Here is a 19540-nt window from a genome sequence, read left to right as displayed (position 1 = left end):
CACTCCATTTCTAGCAGCCAGAGTGGTTTTTAAAATAATAGCTGAATGAAATTATGTCGCTCCTCTGCTTGGGAACCTTCAGTAGCTTCCCCTTGCAATTCACATAAAATCCCAAAAACTCCTTCCCTATACGCCTACATCTCAGACCACTGTTCCACTGTCCCCCCAGCCACCCTGGCTGAGCTCAATCCCCAGTGCAGGACTCTGCATAGCTGTCCCCTGACTCTTGATGAGGTTGAAGCCTCAGAAGGTTTCTGAAAGCCTGCCCTGGGCACCTTGCCTAAACCCACCCTCATTCTCTCTCACACCCCTCTCTCTGTGCCCTTCTTGCACTGACCACTGCTTGTGTATAATTTCTTTATCTGTTCCATTTCTCCTTTAATTACCTGGCTGTCCCCCATGTTGGCTTCCTGAGGTCAGAGAGTGTGTCTAACTTGCTCTTTACTGAATCCCTGACTCCTAGAACCCTGCCTCGCTCAGGAAGTGCCCAGTGCCTTCTGGTGACCTGACCAAATGGTGAATGGCACAGCCTTCTCTTATTTGTGGCTTTCAGGCTCCTGGGGTGCTTCTGTTGCCAGACCCTTGGATGCTCCTCTAGGATTGACAACCATATACTTCTCCTATCTGCAGCTCGATGATTATTTTGGTGTTCACAAACCTGTGAAACCATGGACCAACCATTGCAGCCGGGATTTTGATTCAAAAAGGAGCTGGACTGTGTTAGCATTTCTAACATGATTCATTTGCAAGTGTCTTGCAACTCTTTGGTAGTGGCAACCCTTTCCAAGTCTCGTGAAAGAAGATGGTTGTCAGGGGTCCAGGGTCTCTTGTTTCTTCCCTGTCAGAACTTTATAACAATAATTTATTTGACTTCCTCCCCACCAGCTGTAAGTTTCACGAACTCATGAAGTTCGCGCCTCACAGAAAGGGCTCAATAAACATCTGTAGAATTAATAGCAGCTTTCTTTTTTTTTCTCTTTCATTAAGTATTTAGGTTTATTCACTAATGCAAGTATAAAAAGTTGGCAAATGGAAATTGGTGACAATTTTTAAAAATGACCAGGACAATTATTATTTCAGAAACCCTCTTGAAGCTTTCCTTAGAAGGTATACATCATAATGAAAAGAGAAAAATTATAATTTATGACTACAATTTATTGCCCTGGAGTGAACTCAAAAGAAGCAGGAGGAAACAAAGATCAGTTTGAGGGCAAAGATTGAGCAAAACTTGTGTTACCTCATCTTAAAACTTCTACCTTAGAGTGTAAACAGATGTACAAATTATAATTAAAAAATGCTCCAATGGCAAAATCCTCCATTGGTAAAGTGATTTTCAAAAGGAAACTGAAAATGAAAAAGGGAACAAAATGTGCTGGGTGAGAGTAAGCTTAAAATATTTTAAAGATCTTTTTTTTAGCTTAAAATATTATATGGTTCAGACATTTCTGTTTCTAGAAGGAATGTCTAGCGTTTGGATTTTTGAGATGTTGCTGGGTATATTTGATAGCTGTTTTAGAGACATGTTGGAAAGCAAATAGCAACTGTGCTTCTCAGTTTTCTGAACATTACATGTGTGCTTTTTGGAGCCCTTATTTTGAAACACAGGTTCTGTCTTGTTTCTTCCCCTGGTCCCCGTCTCAAGTTGATTTTCCTAATCAGGTTTTGCAATTTGTAAGACTGTAGCCATCTAAATTTCTCCGTGGACTTTGCAGCCTCTCAGAATTGAAAGGCAGGTGTTTCCCACACACAGTTCCTCTAGACCTTTTCCTCTTTGGTTCAGGAGGATGGCAGTTCATAATGAGCAAGGCCACTGATGCAAGACATTTCTAGCTCTACTTCCCCCCTGCCTTTAAGGGGAGTCATTCAGCTTCACCAACAAAGCTGAGTCCTAGAGTCCAGCCCACCTGGGCCAGGTGCCCCAATTTCCAGGCTTTTAAGTACAAAATTCCAAGCGCTGTCAGCAGCCATGCCCTGCACCTGATCACTGCCCATCCTGTTCGGGTACCTTCCAGGACCCATTCCCTGGGAGACTGAGCATCTGCCCTACAGCATTTATATTCTGAGCTTGTTAATCAGAGGGGATGTGGGAAATTCTGCTGGCTTCCGCATCCTCACAGTATTATCGCAGATAATAGCCACCCCTAGCCCTGCTGTAAAAAGTGACTGCAGAAATTGATCTTTGTGAATTCTCACAACAACCACCCTGCCAGATTGCCTGGGCAGGGGTGTGTGTTTGTGTGTTTTACAGCTGAGGAGACTGAGACACCCATAAGCTTCAGTTTGAGGTCACGCATGTGTGACAGAGATACTCTAAGCCTTTGACATCCAGACTGTGCTTTTTCCTTTACATATTGTCTTGTGACACTGATTTTGAGGGGTTTAAATATCACTATCCATTCTGGCGTTGTCTGTCTTAGAGAACACACACCAGAGTTGCTAATTATCTCCTACTTCATCTATAGTCAAGATTCTATAAAAACATTAATAGAAGCACATGCTTGTAGTTCATCTAGTTTATGCCATGCCAGGCCTGAGCTCAGCCTGGATCTTGCCCTCAAGAGCCCAATGGCCCTTTAATCACCGTAGCGAATGGAGACTCATGTCAGCACTTTGCCTCAGCAGTTTCCATCACAGCCTCGTTAGTCTTACTAGCTTTCTCTTAATCTAATTTTGGGTTGCTCAACCTTGGAATTATTGACATTTTGGACTGAATGATTCTTTACTGGGGCTCTGTCCTGTGCATGATTGGATGTTTAGCAGCATCTCTGGCCTCTAACCACCTACAACTCAATTGTGACAACTAAAAATGTTTCCGGACAAGGCGAAACGTACCTTGGGAGGCCAACATGTCTAGGGCTCCTGTCTTTTAACTGCTGAAGTGTAGACTGACTTGGCTTCATAGTCAGTAACAATTCCTGCAGACCCTCTTTGGGAACGTTGCCTGACTGCCCTTTGTGATTAGGTGCCTGCACACCTCTGGGCTTCTAGAAAAGTCTTCCCCAGGCAAAGAGAGGGCCTTGAATTGTGCCCAACTGTAAGTGTACCTGCCCACTCCAACCAGAGTGTAAGTCCCTTGGGGGCAGGGACCATCTCTAGTTATTTGGTATCACTGTCCCTAACAAAGGACCTGACTTCATTGCAAGTGACAAGGAACAAGGAACCCTCTACCCTTAAGTATTTTACAGTTGGTTTTGGTTTCTTCATGATTCTTCTCAGGTGAGTTGTAGGGGTTGTGAAGAATGTTGCAAAGGAGAGGGAAAGTATCAGTTAATAAATATAAACGGCAAATATTTGCAAGGGCATGAGAAGAGACTTGACGATTAACAAAAGCTTTCTGATTTCATGATTTCTTCTCACCACCAGAACAGGGAAGCTTCCAGCTCAGCCACAATTTTGCGTGTCCATGCCTAAACCGCTCCACGGGCAGTGGCGGCGGCGGCGGTGACGGTGGGAACTGACCTCAGGGAGCAGCTGCTGCGAGGGCGGATGGCTGGCATGTCGTGGCGACCACCCAGCATGTACTGGTGTGTGGGGCCAGAGGGGTCAGCCGTGTGTCCAGGACGCGCCATGGAGACCCACAATGGTAAGTCGGGGCTGCCCATCCCTGCCTGGGCACAATCTGCTGCTTGTCCTGTTCTCACTCTAGGCTTCTTAAGAACAAGGGATGTTCAAGCAAAGGAAATAAAATGCCCCTTATTTGATCCTTTTTCACTGTAAAATATATCTCAGTATTCTCACTTAAGTTCTAAACCTTAAGGGACCATGGTACAAAAGTTGTTGTAGACCCGAAGATCTTAAGAATTGCAGTGTCACTGTGTATTGATTATAAAGATTTTTTAATGGGGATTTGGTTTAGTTTTCCCATTATAAAAATAATATATGCTTATTGACGAAAACTTGTATAAAAAAAAAAAAAAGAGAGAGAGAGAGAGAGAGAGATTGGGGAATTGAAAAAATCACCCAGAGTCCCACTACCCCAGACACAAACACAATTGACATCTTGCAATGCTCTTTTCTACTCTCCTTTTCTGTGCTTAAGGGATTTTTGCTGTAACTTTATTCTACTGATACTAGATACAAAATTTTGTATCTTGCTTTTTTCTCCTAACTTTTTTTTCAATTTTTCTTTAATTAGAGAAATTATGGGTTTACAGAACATTCATGCATAAAATACAGGGTTCCCATGTACCACCCTATTATTAACACCCTGCATGGGTATGGTATATTTGTTACAACTGATGAAAGCACATTTTTATAGTTGTATTATTAACTATAGTCCGTGTTTTATGTTAGGGTTTATGGTTTTTGTTGTACAGTTCTCTGTTGTTTTTATTAAATTTTTATCCTAATAACATATATACAACCTAAAATTTCCCCTTTTAACAATATTCAAATATATAATTCAGTGCTGTTAATATATTCACAAATATGTGCTACCATCACTACCACCCTTAGTGGCTTTTGCCACTAAGCTGATATACCTTCCAGGGCACTTTGAGCTGCGTTAGCCCACGCACTATTCCTCAAAGCTATCCAGAGGGGTGAGGGTGGTAGTGGGGATGTTAGGTCCATTTCCATTATCTAAGAAAGCCCCATGGGTGATTTCTGCCTGTTTCCTTCCTGGTCAAGATCTCAACTACTGCTTCCCCTTCCCTGCCCACAGTGGATCACTGGGAAGCTTCTAGAAATGCCCATGCCTGAGTACCACCCAGACTGAATGGGCAGCATCTGAGGGAGGTGGGATGGAGACATGGAATTTTTTTAAAAGTTCCTTCCATGGTTCAAATGTGCAGCTGGGGTTGAAAATCAACTGGTCTAAATGGTTTCAGTCCCCTCAAGAGACACTTCTCAAATTGTAAAGTGTGTGGGACTCCCCTAGGGGTTTTGGTGAAATTTGGGTTCTCATTTGGTGGGTCTTGGGGCATGGGAAATCTGGGTCTCTAACAGACTGGGGGTGGGGGGTGCCGACACCATTGGTCCATCCCCCACTCTGAGTGTCTGGGCGAAGGTGATGACTTTCTGAGGTCCTCAGGGATCCCGATGGATTCTTGCATGGCCCAGGGGTCCGATGGGCCAGGGGTTCTGGCACAAGTTTCCTGGACAGACTCGGAACCAGCCCCACCTCCTGGCTGCACGTTGGGATGGTAGGATGGCCATCCCCAACTTGTAAGATGGGGATACAAGCTCAAAAGCTGAGGCATTGACACTGCCCCAGCCCCCAACATTTTTCCTCAAATGAACTGAACTTCAGCCTGCTCCTGGGTGATTCCCTTTCTTCCTGACAGCTTGTGGTCACCAGACACCAGAAGGAAAAACAGACTTAGAAAAGGCTCTCTTTTTTTGGTCCCAGGGTCCCCTTTCCCCAGTGGAATCTCAGACCCCCTGCCTTCCCTGTTGTGAATAAACCACCCTCACAAGGGATGAGAAGCCAAATGGGATTTATACAAGCCCCCACTGGGTACTGTTCTGGGTGCTGGGATTTGGGGGAGTGTTTCCCAGTGAACCCCTGACCCTGGGTGGGGGGGCATTTCTCCAGGCACCAAAAATATAAACCATGTAGTTGAAGCAAATGAGGGAGAAGTGGCCTGAAATACATTGGCTCGGCATTAAGGAAATTATAATGATAATTGAATCCTTGTAAGAAATCCTATGGGGAAAATAATGATTTATGCCCAAGCTCCACAGGTGGTAGCGATAGGGCTGAGCCTGGGGGCTGAGCCTTGGGAACCCCAGGGATTAAACCCTACAGCATCCACCTCTTGCTGGGAGTGGACTGTTCCTGACCTGTGCAGCCCCCTGTTCACTCCCTGAGCACATGGGGAGGGCGAGGAGCACCCACCCCCACTGGCCTGTCCTTTAAAGGGGAGGCTGGCATCACCATGGGGACCTCCACAAGCACTGAGAAGGCTAAATCCACTGCAGACCGGATGAATCTCCTTAGGGAAAGCAATGGGCACTACATATTGAGGTCTTGTGTAAAGCACCAAGGGAAGTTCATGACTGTGTTCCCTTTTGGGGAGTGGGGAGGGGTGGGGAGAACCTTCTGGGCCTCGCATGGTGTGGTACAGACTCAAGAACCTGCCCTTGGGGTTGGTCAGGCCTGCGTTCATTTCTTAGTGCTGAGTGACCTTTCTGAACCCTGATGCAGACAGACACCCCCAAAATCTCTGTAAGCATTTATCTCTGGTGCCCAGGTCAGCTGGCAGGGGTGGAGGCTCGGCTGCACGCTGCAGTCTGCACCCTGATCCTCACCACTCCAGCAGGCCAGGGTGGGCAGAAAAGCAGGGAACTAGGCTTAGCATGGCAGATGGTCACCTCTGCCCAAAGGCCATTAACCAAAGCAAGTGACCGAGCCCACATGAAGGGGTGGGGCACCCTCCCTCCACAGGAAGGCCAAGGCCAGGCTGTGGGTGCAGAAGGGATAAATGTGGGTGCCAGTCATTCAGCTGACCAGGTAGTATGTCAGGGGGTTCCGATCCTTTTTAAAAAAGCATTTGATTTTTTAATGTATTATATTATGTTACATTACATTATATAATATATAATTAAATATACTATGTTATATTTTATTATATATTGTACATTATATTATATATTGCTTTATGGTACATTGTTCTGTTGTATTATATATTGCATATTACACTGTTACATTAGATTATTTAATTTATGCACCACTCTTGCATTATATTACATTATTGCATTGTGTTTTATTTCTTTTCTTTCTTTCTTTAAGCAGCCAGGGCAACCTTTTCTCAAAGAAGTCTTACCCAGTCTATGTTATGGTAACAGTGGAGGTGCTTTGATGGACAGTGACGAGGGGATGGGAATTGTGAACCCCAAAGTGTCTCTCCCTTGACCCCAGAGTTCTGAAGAGCCTTGTTTTCCAAACACCCAGTCTTGGATTTCATTTTTACGAAATATAAATATATGCACCAAGACCACAGGCAGGGGGCAAGGGACACTCATGTGACAGTCTGTCGCCATGGCTGTGGGTTGAGATAACACCTGAATCTTGAGCCCTTTGCTTGTTTGTGGTTCCTGCAATGAGCCTGCATTTCTTCTTCCTTTCCTTTCCTTTTTTTTTTTTTTTTTGAATTGCTTTTGCCATCATAAAAATAGTATCGCAATTTATTTATTTTAAAAATTGTTGCTACTTTAAATACTGATATTTTGTGATTATGATGAGCACCTGCTGTGCTCACAGCCAAGGGCAAATTCACTCCAATGCGCCTCTTCTCACCTTGGTTTCTTTCTGGAACAAATGGGGAGTATTTGACTAAACGAGCCTGCACCTGAGCCTCCCTCGGGCCCACCGTGAGTTGCAGCCTCAGTGGATGAGCTGGATTTATTTGATCCATCTTTTCCTCATTCCTCTTGAGCTCACCCGGAGCCCTCCACCCCTCACCCCTAAATCCACCTGTCCTCGCCCCGGAGAAGACTCCCCCAGCCAAGGAACATTGACTGCCAGAGGAAAACAAATTACACTCAAAGAGAAATTTCTAATGTAGGGCGGCTGTCTCACCTTTTAAAAATACCTGGAAGATAACATACTTTGGAAATGGTAGACTTCCTATTATATTTCCAAATATAGTTTAGAAAAAGATCCAGACTTTATTAAAACACCTTTTTTGTTTGTTTGTTTGTTTACTCTGGGAGTTTTTGGTAATGGTATTACATATATATATTTTTTAATTTGTATCTTTCTGAGCCCCTACCTGATGTGATTTGCATAGCCTCACCTCCTGTTTGTTTAGAACGGTTAACCCTTTCAAAGCCCATGCATGTGTGAAACTTTCCCCAGCTACAGTGTGGTGCTGGGATGCTCAGCAAGGAAAGCAACTTAATTTCCCAGGAGGGTGTGTCCCAACCTTGATCTGTTTAGCACTGTCAGCAGACAGATGGCCTGCAGTGCGGGAGGAGCTTTAGAAAGCTTTGATGGGTTTAGGATGTGCGAGTTGACAACACCGCGATAAATGAAATCTAGGCCCATGCTGCCAACCATAAATGAAATCTAGGCTCATGCTGCCATCTGTTTTGACAAACATGTCATTAAACATTCCAAGTTCCTGTGATTAAACAAAACATAGGATCAGAGTGGAAAAACCTGCCCTGCCAGCTGAGATGAGGCACCAGGCAAGTATGAGACTTGAGAAAGCAGAACACTTGCACAAGACTTTTCTGGAAAGTCGGGGGTACAGTTTGCTTTGGCGTCATCCAGGAGGGAGCTCTGTTTGGGGGGGCCCTAGCTTCTCAGCACACTACCTTCCACTGACCCGGCATACTGGGGGCAGGAGCTGTTGAGGCGGAGAAGGAGCATTCTGGAGGGGCTTCAAATCCCAGGTTTTTATATAGCTACTGCCAATGTCTCTCTCCTTCTCCGTCTTCTCCTTCTGCTTTTCAGACCTGTATTAAAAACAACTTCTTGATATAAGAGCCAAGTGGTTTGCTTGCTGAGAGGGCACTCTTCCTGCCTTCCAGAAATAAAAGTAGGAAATGGGCTGAAATAGGAAGTGCCCCTTCATCCTTGAGCATGCTTTCTTGGTGGGCCACTTTAAGAAATACTGCAAAGAATAGATCCGTATATATGAATGGCAGTTTAGAGTGTCATTACCAGCCCAGATCTTTAAACTGTACATGCTACTGGTGTCCCCATGGCACCTGCTGGGTTAAGTTCTCGCCATGGGAGCAGGAGGGGTGGACAAGGGTTTTGCTGCGATGGGGACTAGTGTCAGCAGGGCGCCCCCCTCCAGCCTGGCTGCAGAAGCAGCACTGGGACTCTGCATAACGAGCATCCACTAGCAAATCCCCTGACTGAGTGAGGGGAAGGTAAGGGAGGCCAAGTGGCAGAGCCAATGATAGCAGACCCAGCCGTCGGTGTCCATCCATTGACAGGCAGCTAGCACAACTGTGCTTCATGCCCACAGAGCAGAACTGAACTGCAGGAGCTCAAGGTTGTAACAGATCTTTTAACATTAACCTTCATCTGAGATTTAGCTCTTCCCGAAATTATTTGTCCAGAAGAGGCTTGCTTACTTCTAGCAATGGGGAGCTGGCTACCTCTCAAGCAGTGACAGCTTTCTTTGGACACCTCTGTTGAGAAGCTTCTGCTGTGAAAATTTGTCTTGTTCTCATTGTGTCTACTTCCCCCCACTTTGGCTGATCAGAATCCGTTAACCCCCTTTTTGACATAACTAAAAGCAGAAGCATTGCCTCTCACTGTGGGTCCCGTTTTATGCTGAGTAAACCATGCCCCTCCCTTCAAGAGCAGGCAGCCTGCAATGCAACACATTCCACCTGGATATCACCTGAGCTCTTGCACCTTAGTCTTTGGACTAATGATCGGCCACGGCAGGCCTGGGCCCATGGAAAATGCCTCCCACCCCCCTCGGTCCACCCTGCTGTGGGCAGGCTCTCAGAGCAGTCCACCCCATCCCCCATTTTAGTTGACCAGAGCCTGCAAATAATGGCTCTCCTGACTTATTTCCCTTTACATAGGGTCTGGGGATGGTGGGAGGAGATAGTCAGGGGCAGGTGCCCCCCCCCCCCACACACACACACACACGATGGCCCTGCTACTTGCTGGGATGCAGCCTAAAACCACTTAGCATGTGTTCAGTGGCCAAGAGATTTTCTTTCCTCTGAAGAGGTCAGGGGATGCTATGAACACATGCCTGGGTCCTGGTGGACTCTGAGCTTGCAACTGCCTCCCATGTGGGCAAGGGCTGGACAGGGACAAGTAGTTTCACCCACCTGCCGGTTTCCTGTCAGACTTTGAAGGAGGCATAGTTAGGGGGTCTTATGAAATGCTTTAGCTTTGTGGGAATCAACTTCCCTCCCCTTGATAACATGTAACTCTAAACTGTAGTGTATGAATTCATGTACATTTTTCGGAATGCTGATAAATAAAAATAGGGAGCTACCAACATTCTTCAGAAGTCCTTCACCATCCCTGCTGCCCTGCCTTCAGTTTGTCCAGATTCTGCTTAACCGCTCTGCTATTTGTTGGGAGACATTTGTCATAAAGAAGACAGGAGTGGGTGGTCCAAAGAAATCTGTCATTACTGGTAGAAGTGCAGCCCCAATTCCAGAACCATTTCCTCATCTGTAAAACTAGGTCAGTGGCCAAAAGGGGGATGCAAAATGAGACGAAATAGTTTCAGTGGCTGAGAGATTTCAAATGGAGTCGAGAGGTCACTCTGGTGAACATTCTTATGCACTATATAGATAACACCTCTTGGGTTTTAATATATTGAAATAGCTAGAAGTAAATACCTGAAACTACCAAACTCCAACCCAGCAGTCTGGATTCCTGAAGACAATTATATAATAATGTAGATTACAGGGGGTGACAGTGTGATTGTGAAGACCTTGTGGATCACACTCCCTTTCTTTAGTGTATGGATGACTAGAAAAATGGGGATAAAAACTAAAGGACAAATGGGGTGGGATGGGGGGGATGATCTGGGTGTTCTTTTTTCACTTTTATTTTTTATTCTTATTCTGATTCTTTCTGATGTAAGGAAAATGTTCAGAGATAGATTGTGGTGATGAACACATAACTGTGTTGTCATACTGTGGACAGTGGATTGTATACCATGGATGATTGTATGGTGTGTGAATGTATTTCAATAAAACTGAATTTAATTGAAAAAAAAAAAAAAAAAAAAAAAACCTAGGTCAGTGGTTCTTTATGTTCTAGCTAAGCTGCCAGAATGCAATATACCAGAAATGGGTTGGGTTTTTCAATGGGGATTTATTAGCTTACAAATTTACAGTTCTAAGGCCATGAAAATGTCCAAATTAAAGCATCAAGTGGAAGATACCTTCTCTGAGGAAAGGCTGCTGGCACCCGAGCTTCCTCTGCCACATGGGAAGGCACATGGCAACATCTGCTAGTCCTTCTTTCCTGAGTTCTGGTTTTGATGACTTGTCTCCAAATGTCTCTAGGCATTTCTCTCCCTCTTCCTCATAAAGGACCCCAGTAAAGGGATTAAGACACACACCACTGAATGGGCTGGGTCACATCTCAATTGAACCAAAAGGTCCCACCCACAATAGGTCTGCCCCCACGGGGATGGATTAAGAGAACACCACCTTTTGTTGGGTACATAACAGCTCCAAACCAGTACACCTGGCTACACATAGATTATCTGGGAAGCTTATGAAAAATCTGGATCCCTGCCCTCCACCCCCAAGACCTACTGAATTGGAATCTCTGGGTTAGGGTCAGGGCATCAACAAAATTTTTAAACCTCCCCAGGTGATTTTTGTTTGCAGCCAGGGTTGAGAACCATTGACCGTGGAGATGTGTGACAGGATCCTGTAAACTGTAAAATCCATTGATGTCCCACTCTGTGCCTGGCTCCGTGTGGGTCCGAGGCATCATGATAAATGCACCAAAGACCAGAAGGAGCCCAGAAATTTGGGGGGTTGTCTTCGGTGTGGCTCCATCACAAGGTGGATAAGAAGAAAAAATAAGAGTGGTTGAAGCTTTTTCTCAATGACAAAAGGGCAACATGTTTATTGGGCAAGAGCAGGTAAATAAAATCCAAAGTCAACCCATTGAGAATATTGTCAGTGCTACTAGAAAATCTATCCTCAGAACTTGAGGGAAGATAATGCTAGTGGAGACAGTGAATCGTGCTGACTGAAGGTCGGTTACAGAAGGGGAAAGCCAGGGAGACTTCCCAGGACTGGAGTCAAGAGAAGGGAGTAGAGGCAGAACAGCCTCATAAAGCAAAGGGCAAATTCCAAACACAGTTGTCTCATGGAATTTCCATGCACTGAGGCTTTCGGAGCTCAGTCAGCCACGGGAAGGGTTTGTCAGTACCTGACCCTAGACTAAGAGGGAATGAGGCCAGTCGATGCTCACAGTTTTATGTAGGGTTTTATGGTGATATGTGCAAGATCATAAAAATGAGCAAAGAAAGCATCCCTCTAATATCATTAGATCCATTTTCTAGCTGAATAAAGCAAATTGCAAAAGAAAAATCATCTAGACTTAATTTAGACATTTGGGGAAATATTATTACTGCAGGTTGCCAGATTAGATTATTTTGTTTCTATTCTAGAAGAAACAATCTTATAAGGTCTGACATCAATTTTGAGAAATATATAACAAGTTTTATTAGGAGAAACTGACTCAGAAAAAACAAAACCAAAATAATTCAAAAAAAAAAAAAAAAAAAAAACAGAGCTGTGCATCTGTAACAATAGATTTCCTGAGCTCATAACCCTGATATATAATAGAAGGAATCACACATTAGTGAGAAATTATCTTTCCAACTGTAAAGACTGTTGTAAGGTTGTAGTACATTCTGATAACTTGTGCCAGGGCTGTATCATCCTCCCAATGGACAGGACACTGGCAGGTGTGGGTTTAAAATCACCTACCCGGTCATTTCTGGAGAACCAAGAACAAAAATAGCAGAATTTCTGTGGCACTTTGAACTTTTCAGAGAGCTAGAGATATTTAAGGCATTGAAAAATTGCAGCCCATTATTTTAAATATAGAACCATGTAATGATGCAAATTCGAGGTTAGAATTCAAGTACCAATGGACAAAAATGACACAGTACAGTTCCTTCTCTGTAGCTCATTTTGGACTTCGGATAGCTGAGCGAGATTTGAGAGCCTGTTGGGCTGTCATGGGTGGCCCAGGGTGGCCCACATCCTGGGTTAGAGGTGGAGGACTGGGGCGAGGTGGGGGGGAAGCAGCCTTCAGGCTGTTTTCCCTCCCCAGCTGCCAGGCTCAAAGGCTCCAAGTGGACAGCTGCAGCTTTCCCTGTGCAAACACCACCAGCTCCTCTGGGTTCAAAACCCAAAAGCAAGCAAAGAGCCTCTGACTGACAGTGGGCAAGGAGCATTGTCTTTGTGCCCAACTTTTCCCTAAAAAATAAGAAAAAGACTATTTGTGTGCACATAGTGTCACAGAAAATGTAAATGATATGGAAAAAGGCACAGCTCTCCCTGGCGCCCCTTTCTGCCCTGCCCATAAGTGAGCACTGCTTACCCAGTGCGTCTCCTTCTCAAAGTACACACACACACACACACACACACACACACACACACACACACACACGTACAATTCTTTTTGTAGGTCTTTCTCTTTTTGCACACATGGTATTCAATTGTTACATATTTTTGTGCACCTTTTTATTTGAGTTTTGTCTTAGAGCTCTTGCCCTGTGCATCAAATTTGATCACGGGAATACAACAGTTTAATCAAGCCCCTCTTGAAGCGCCTTTAGATTCTCTCCACATTTTGCAATGCACTGACTACTCCTGCAGAGGCCCCAGCTGAACTGTGCGATCAAAGACTGATACGCACTTGATAATTAATCAGTGTGGGATGGCGTTGGGCCATGTGTGCGTGCTCTGCTACTGCAGCTGCGCGCTTGGGAATTGGGTGCGTGCCTGTCCCTGGCTGGGCAGGGAGACAAGCCAGGTGCCCCTCTCGGAGGCTGGAGAGCCCTGGCTTCATGGGGGTTCCCTCTTGGCCGGTGGCTGGGATCCCGGCATCGTTGGTGAACAGAGTGTGGGACAACGGGGTGCATTGTTGCCGGGCTCCTGTTCAACCTGCTGGTGTCCATCACATTGTGATCCTCAGCAAATGCATTTATGTGCACCGCGGTTTCCCCAGTGTGAGCCTCGTGCACTTCCTGGTCACCTGATTGGGCTTGTACGTGTGCCAGAAGCTGGACATCTCTGCTCCTCAAAGTCTGCCACTCTCCAAGCTCCTCCTCCTGGCCCTCACCAGCACCATAGCCACCTATCATTTAGCCAAGACCATGACCACTGTTGGTGATCATAGCTTTCCACACCATCTGCTGCAAGAAAACCTTCTCCACCAGACTAAAGCTCACACTGATTCCTGTAACTTTAGGTGTCATCGTAAATTCTTATTACGATGTGAAGTTTAGTTTCCTTGGAATGGTGTTTGCTGCCCTTGGTCAAGTGTGGGTAGGAGCCAAACAGCATGAACTGCAAGTAAACTCAATGCCACTACTGTACTGCCGGGCACTATGGTGTTGGCCATGCCGTTGGTTGCTGTGCCCTTCTTTGAGCCCGTGCTTGGAGAAGTAGGAATATTGGGCCCCATATCCATTTCTGTTTTGCTTGTGGTGCTGCTATCTGGGGTGGTAGCTTTCTTGGTGAACTTAGCAATTTACTGAATCGTTGGGAACATGTTACCAGTCACCTACAACATGTTTGGACACTTGAAGTTCTGCATTACATTATTTGGAGGACATGTTTTATTGAAGGACCCACTGTCAGTTAACCAGGGTCTCGACATCTTATGTACTCTTTTTGGCATACTCGTTTCTACCTGTTTTAAACTCAGCAAACAAGAAGGAAGTAAAAGTAAAATGGCACAACATCCTTAGTCGGATTTTTGTGGAGAAGAGGAAGGTGCCCCAAGAAGATAAAAAGAAATTGTTAAGCGTGCAAGTTACTTTCATGGAAGCAAAAAATAATATAGTACAAAATTCATTGAATGATGGTTTGCAAGAAGTAACACAAAGGAAATTTTATGCATAAATACGACTTTTCATTTTAGAGTAACTTTTTAAAAACAATTCTCTAAAGTGAATATGATCCATGCTTCTTTTCAAAGATGATTGTATGAAGTAAATAGGATGCTTTGGTTATACTAAAGGAAGTATATGGAAATTAAAGTTCTATAAATAATGTCAAAGGGATTAGTATTACTGTACCACAAAAGTTATGGTTTTTAACTGTTCTTTTCTTTTAAGGAAGGACATATAGGACTCCTCTATTTGCTAGTAGAGGGTTTCCCAAGGGAGATCTGCTATAATTTTGGCCAAACTGTTCAAGTCAGAATTTAAATCTGACCTCTTTTAGTAGGATTAGTTGAACTTCTCAATTATTTCATTCATAGAAAGCAAAGTATAGTAGAGAAGATGACCAATGAGAGAAAAATCCAATTCTAAATGTTCTATTTTTCTAGTAGAAAATTGATGTAAGAGGTGAATGTTATTCAAACAAACAAACAAAAAACCCCACAGTTTTTATAGATATTTATAAAAATATCTATAAAATATTTTTGAGCTTCCAGTGAACTCTAGAACCTATGTATGGAGTTTGAAACCAAAATAATCCTATGTTTAAACAACTCAAAGACAAGACTATAGATGAACTGAACAGTTTTCTTATTTTCATGGAACTGCTTTCCCAGCCTCTTGAGCATTTCATATTGGTAATTTCTTAATTCCAGCTCCCTGCCACCACTTCTCACCACACTCCTTTGAGGCATCCATGGAGCTTTCTTTGGCAGTTAGGGATTTGGGGTGAACCATTTGCAGCCTTTCTAAGGTGACTGGGGAAAAATCTTTTGCAGCAAGTCAGGCAAATGCTATGCAAACACTAAGCAGAAACATGGTGAAAATATGAGTCAAGATTTGAAAGAGAAGTAGATAGACAATATTTAACTAGTTTCATGTGTTTTTACAGGGGTAATTCTCAAACACAGGTATGGAGGGAATACTTGTGTGGTGGTTTGGAGCTGTATGTCCTCAAGAAAAACATACCCTTAAACCTAATCCATTCCTGTGAGTGTGAACCCATTGTAAGTAGGACCTTTTGATGAGGTTACTCCAGTTAAGGTGTGACCCTCCTCAGTCAGGATGGGTCTTAATCCTTTTACTGGGGTCCTTTATAAGTGAAATGAAATTCAGATGGAGAGAAAAAAGCCAAGGGGAGACATTGTGGGATTGAGAACATCTTCTTGACCAAAAGGGGGATGCAAAATGAAACAAAATAAAGTTTCAGTGGCTGAGAGATTCCAAGTGGAGTCGAGAGGTCACTCTGGTGGATGTTCTTATGCTCTATATAGATAACCCTTTTTAGGTTTTAATGTATTGGAATAGCTAGAAGTAAATACCTGAAACTATCAAACTACAACCCAGTAGCCTTGACTCTTGAAGACGTTGTATAACAATGTAGCTCACAAGGGGTGACAGTGTGATTGTGAAAACCTTGTGGATCACATTCCCTTTATCCCATGTATGGATGGATGAGTAGAAAAATGGGGACAAAAACTAAATGAAAAATAGGGTGGGAGGGGGGTGATGATTTGGGTGTTTTTTTTTTACTTTTAGTTTTTATTCTTATTTTTACTTTTTCTGGTATAAGGAAAATGTTCAAAAAATAGATTGGGGTGATGAATGCACAATTATATGATGGTACTATGAGCAACTGATTGTACACCTCGGATGATTGTATGATATATGACTATATCTCAATAAAACTGAAAGAAAACACAAAATACAAAAATGAATAAGTAGCAGATTACCTAGAAATAGATGTATAAGTGTATGTTTGTCTATTGTTAATAGCTAGACTAAAAACCCTTGATAAATGCTTTCAGATTTTAAAAACCCTCTCACCTACAGAGAGCACCCATCTTGTCCAATCCAGTTTTGTTTTTAGGTCAAAAGAGTTTTGTTGAATTATACATTCAACGTATTGGTGGAGTTAGGACACTGCTTTTTCCCATTAAAAATTGGAGATTGGAAGGGAGGATCCTAGATCCAACATGTGGAATAAATGTGATTTTTATAAGATCTTTAAGGCAGCCCTTCAGCCTCTGACACTATAGACTGAAACTACTGAAAACTATTTCTTTGTGATACTTTAACTGATTCTTTAGGAATGAAGAAGAAAAGTTCTAATCATCAGATCGTTGCCTGCGGATGTGAATTCCTTTGACCCTCTTAGGGCTTGCATCAGTAGATGTGCTGATATGATTATAGTGGTGGAGCTGTTCATGATCACATTGAAGATACACAGAAGAGTTGCCTAAGTTCTTTGTTAACTCAGCGCTTCATTCACAACTTACTTTAATTACATGGCTACGTCTATGCCACGATTCCAAACATCTGGTTAAAACTAAAGAAGAAAATAACCAGTGTCCAAATGTTTAGCTTGTGGTTATGTAGGCAGGAACACCTGTGCATTAAACTACTTATTTTATCCAGAAACAAACAAACAAATGAAGAGCCAAGGGAAGCAAGCAGCTGAAGGTCAGTGGAATCCGGAAGAGAAGGCAGAAGAAGCCAGAAGAGGCTGCAAAATGCACTGCCACGTGACAGAGGAGCCCGGGACCAAGGATGGCCCGCAGCCAGCCCTGGATCAGTCTTTAGGAAGAAAACATTGCCTTGATGACACCTTGATTTGGACTTTCTCTTAGCCTCAAAACCATGAGTTAATAAACTCCCATTGTTTAACCCATTGCATGGTATTTGCTTGAGCAGCCAAGAAAACTAAAACAACATGATTTCTACCTCAGGAAGTATAGTGCCACATATTTAATTGCAAAATGTTTGCTTCCAATCTCTAGACATTTAAGCATTAAAAATAGTTGATAACCTCTCACAACAAATTGACTGAGGCAAACTATCCTTATTGTAATATGTCTTTCCTAAATGTTATTTATAAATGTGAAGCGAGAAAACAACTTTTATCAGGACACAGAGTCATGTGTATAAAACATACCTTTCGAATTTTTTCCTGGCCTGTTTAAATGAGATAACTCACTGATTATCAAACTGTAAATAAAACTTGGGGCCACTTGGGGGTCTGTTTTGGTTTGCTAATGCTGCCATTGTACAGAATACCACAAATGGACTGGCTTTTAAAGAGGAGATTTATTAGGTTACAAATTTACAATTCTAAGGCCATAAAAGTGGCCAAACTAAGGCATCAACAAGAGGATACTTTCACTAAAGAATGGCCAATGGGTGTCCGGAACATCTCTGTCAGATAGGAAGGCATGTGGCTGGCATCTGCTGGTCCTCTGCTCCCAGGTTGTATTTCAGAATGGCTTTCTCCAAAATGTCTCTCCGCTTCTGTCTTAGCTTCTCTCTCTCAGCTCCTGTGCCTCCTTTCTTCTTTCTCCTAGGGCATTTCTCTCTGTGTCTGGGGGTCCTCTTTTAGCTTCTCCAGGGCAAACTCTGGGCTTCATCTCTTAGCTTAGCATTTCCAAAATGTCCTTCTGTCTGCATCTCCAAGCATCTCCAAGTGTCAGCATCTGTGTCAGCTCTTAGCTTCTCTCTTAAGTAGTCCAGTGAACTATCAAGACCCACCCTGAATGGGTGGTGTCACACCTCCATGGAAATAATTTAATCAAAGGTCTCACCCACAGTTGGGTGAGTCACTTCTCCATGGAAGCATTCAATCAAAAGGTTCCAACCTAATCAAAAGACTAATAGGTCTTCCCCCATAAGATTGCATTAAATAATATGGCTTTTCTGGGGGACATAGTAGATCCAAACCAGCAGAAGGTCCATAATACAGAATAATAATAATCAATGTAATACATACCATGGTTAAAGAATGTTCCAGTTGCTAATGCTGCCATTATGCAAAATACCAGAAATGGACTGGCTTTAATAAAGCGGGTTTATTTGGTTACAAATTTACAGTCTGAAGGCCATGCAAATGTCCAAATGAAGGCTTCAACACAAAGTATACATTCACTGAAGGAAGGCCAATGGCATCTGGAAAACCTCTGTCAGCTGGGAAGGAACGTGACTGGCATCTGCTGATCCCAGGTTGTGTTCCAGCTCCACTCTCAGCTCCTGTGCTTTCTTCAAAGTGTCTCTCTTGGCTGCAGTGCCTCCTTCTGTCTGAACAATTTTATAGGACTCCAGTGATTCAACTGAGACCCACCCTGAATGAGTGGGGTAACACCTCCATGGAAATTACCCAATCAGAGGTCTTGCCCACAGTTGATTGAGTCACATCTCCATGGAAACAAAGGATTCTAACCTAATCAACACTAATACGTCTGCCCCCACAAGATTGCATTAAAGAACATGGCATTTTTGGGGGACATGATATATCCAAACCGGCACAAAGAAGCAAGTAGCACAGAAAGGATTATAAGGAAAAGCAACAAATGCTGACCCCGGTGACCAGTCCTCAGAGGGTCTTTATTTCTGTTTCTAGAATGTGCCTGCACCACTCTCTTGCTGAAACTGTTGAGACAGCATCTGCCATGGAAGATGGAGATTTTGTTCACTTTTGTACCCGCATTTCCCTGCTGCCCTCTGCATTTAGTTATGGCACAATATTGACACATTTATAGGTTGCATTTGTGACTCATTTATGGGCAGTATCTTCCTATCTCTCTGATTTGTGCCAGAGACTCACTGTCTTAGTTTGCCAGGGCTGCTATAACAAATGCCGCAGGCTGGAGGGCTTATTTTCTCACAGCATGAGATAGCATGTCAGCTGATCATGCTTTCTCTGGAGTCTGTAGGGTTCTGGTGGTGGCTTGCCGGAAAGCCATACCTCCATCTCTGCCTCCGTCACTTGGCCGTCTGTCTCCCATCTGTCTCCTACTGACTGTATCCAAATTTCCTCTGCTTATCAGGACTCCAGTCATATTGGATTCAGGCCCATCTTGGTTCAGTTTGAACTCACTTGAAGTAAGAGGACCTTTGAAGATCCTATCTACAAATGGGTTCACAGCCATGTGACCAGGGTTTAGGACTTGAACAGGTCTTTGGGGGGG

The 19540-nt window shown here is 43.6% G+C and overlaps 1 protein-coding gene and 1 pseudogene across 2 annotated transcripts in view; both read left to right on the top strand.

Annotated features, from left to right (window-relative positions):
* Positions 1-19540, top strand: part of LRRK1 (leucine rich repeat kinase 1) — a 162024-nt gene that overhangs the window by 1691 nt on the left and 140793 nt on the right. Inside the window, exon 2 of one of the 2 annotated variants that reach the window (XM_037832893.1) lies at positions 3364-3583. In XM_037832893.1, the coding sequence (XP_037688821.1) occupies positions 3487-3583 (97 nt within the window). In that variant the 5' untranslated portion in view covers positions 3364-3486. Of the gene's footprint in view, positions 1-3363; positions 3584-19540 lie in introns of those variants that run through there. The other variant, XM_037832894.1, reaches the window with a different exon arrangement.
* On the top strand, positions 13482-14457 carry LOC119530884 (annotated as a pseudogene).

This window comes from Choloepus didactylus, chromosome 4 (assembly GCF_015220235.1).
Source record: "Choloepus didactylus isolate mChoDid1 chromosome 4, mChoDid1.pri, whole genome shotgun sequence".
Classification (NCBI taxonomy): domain Eukaryota; kingdom Metazoa; phylum Chordata; class Mammalia; order Pilosa; family Megalonychidae; genus Choloepus; species Choloepus didactylus.
The sequence above is the reverse complement of the archived record's forward strand: the minus strand, read 5'-3'. Positions and strand labels throughout refer to the sequence as shown.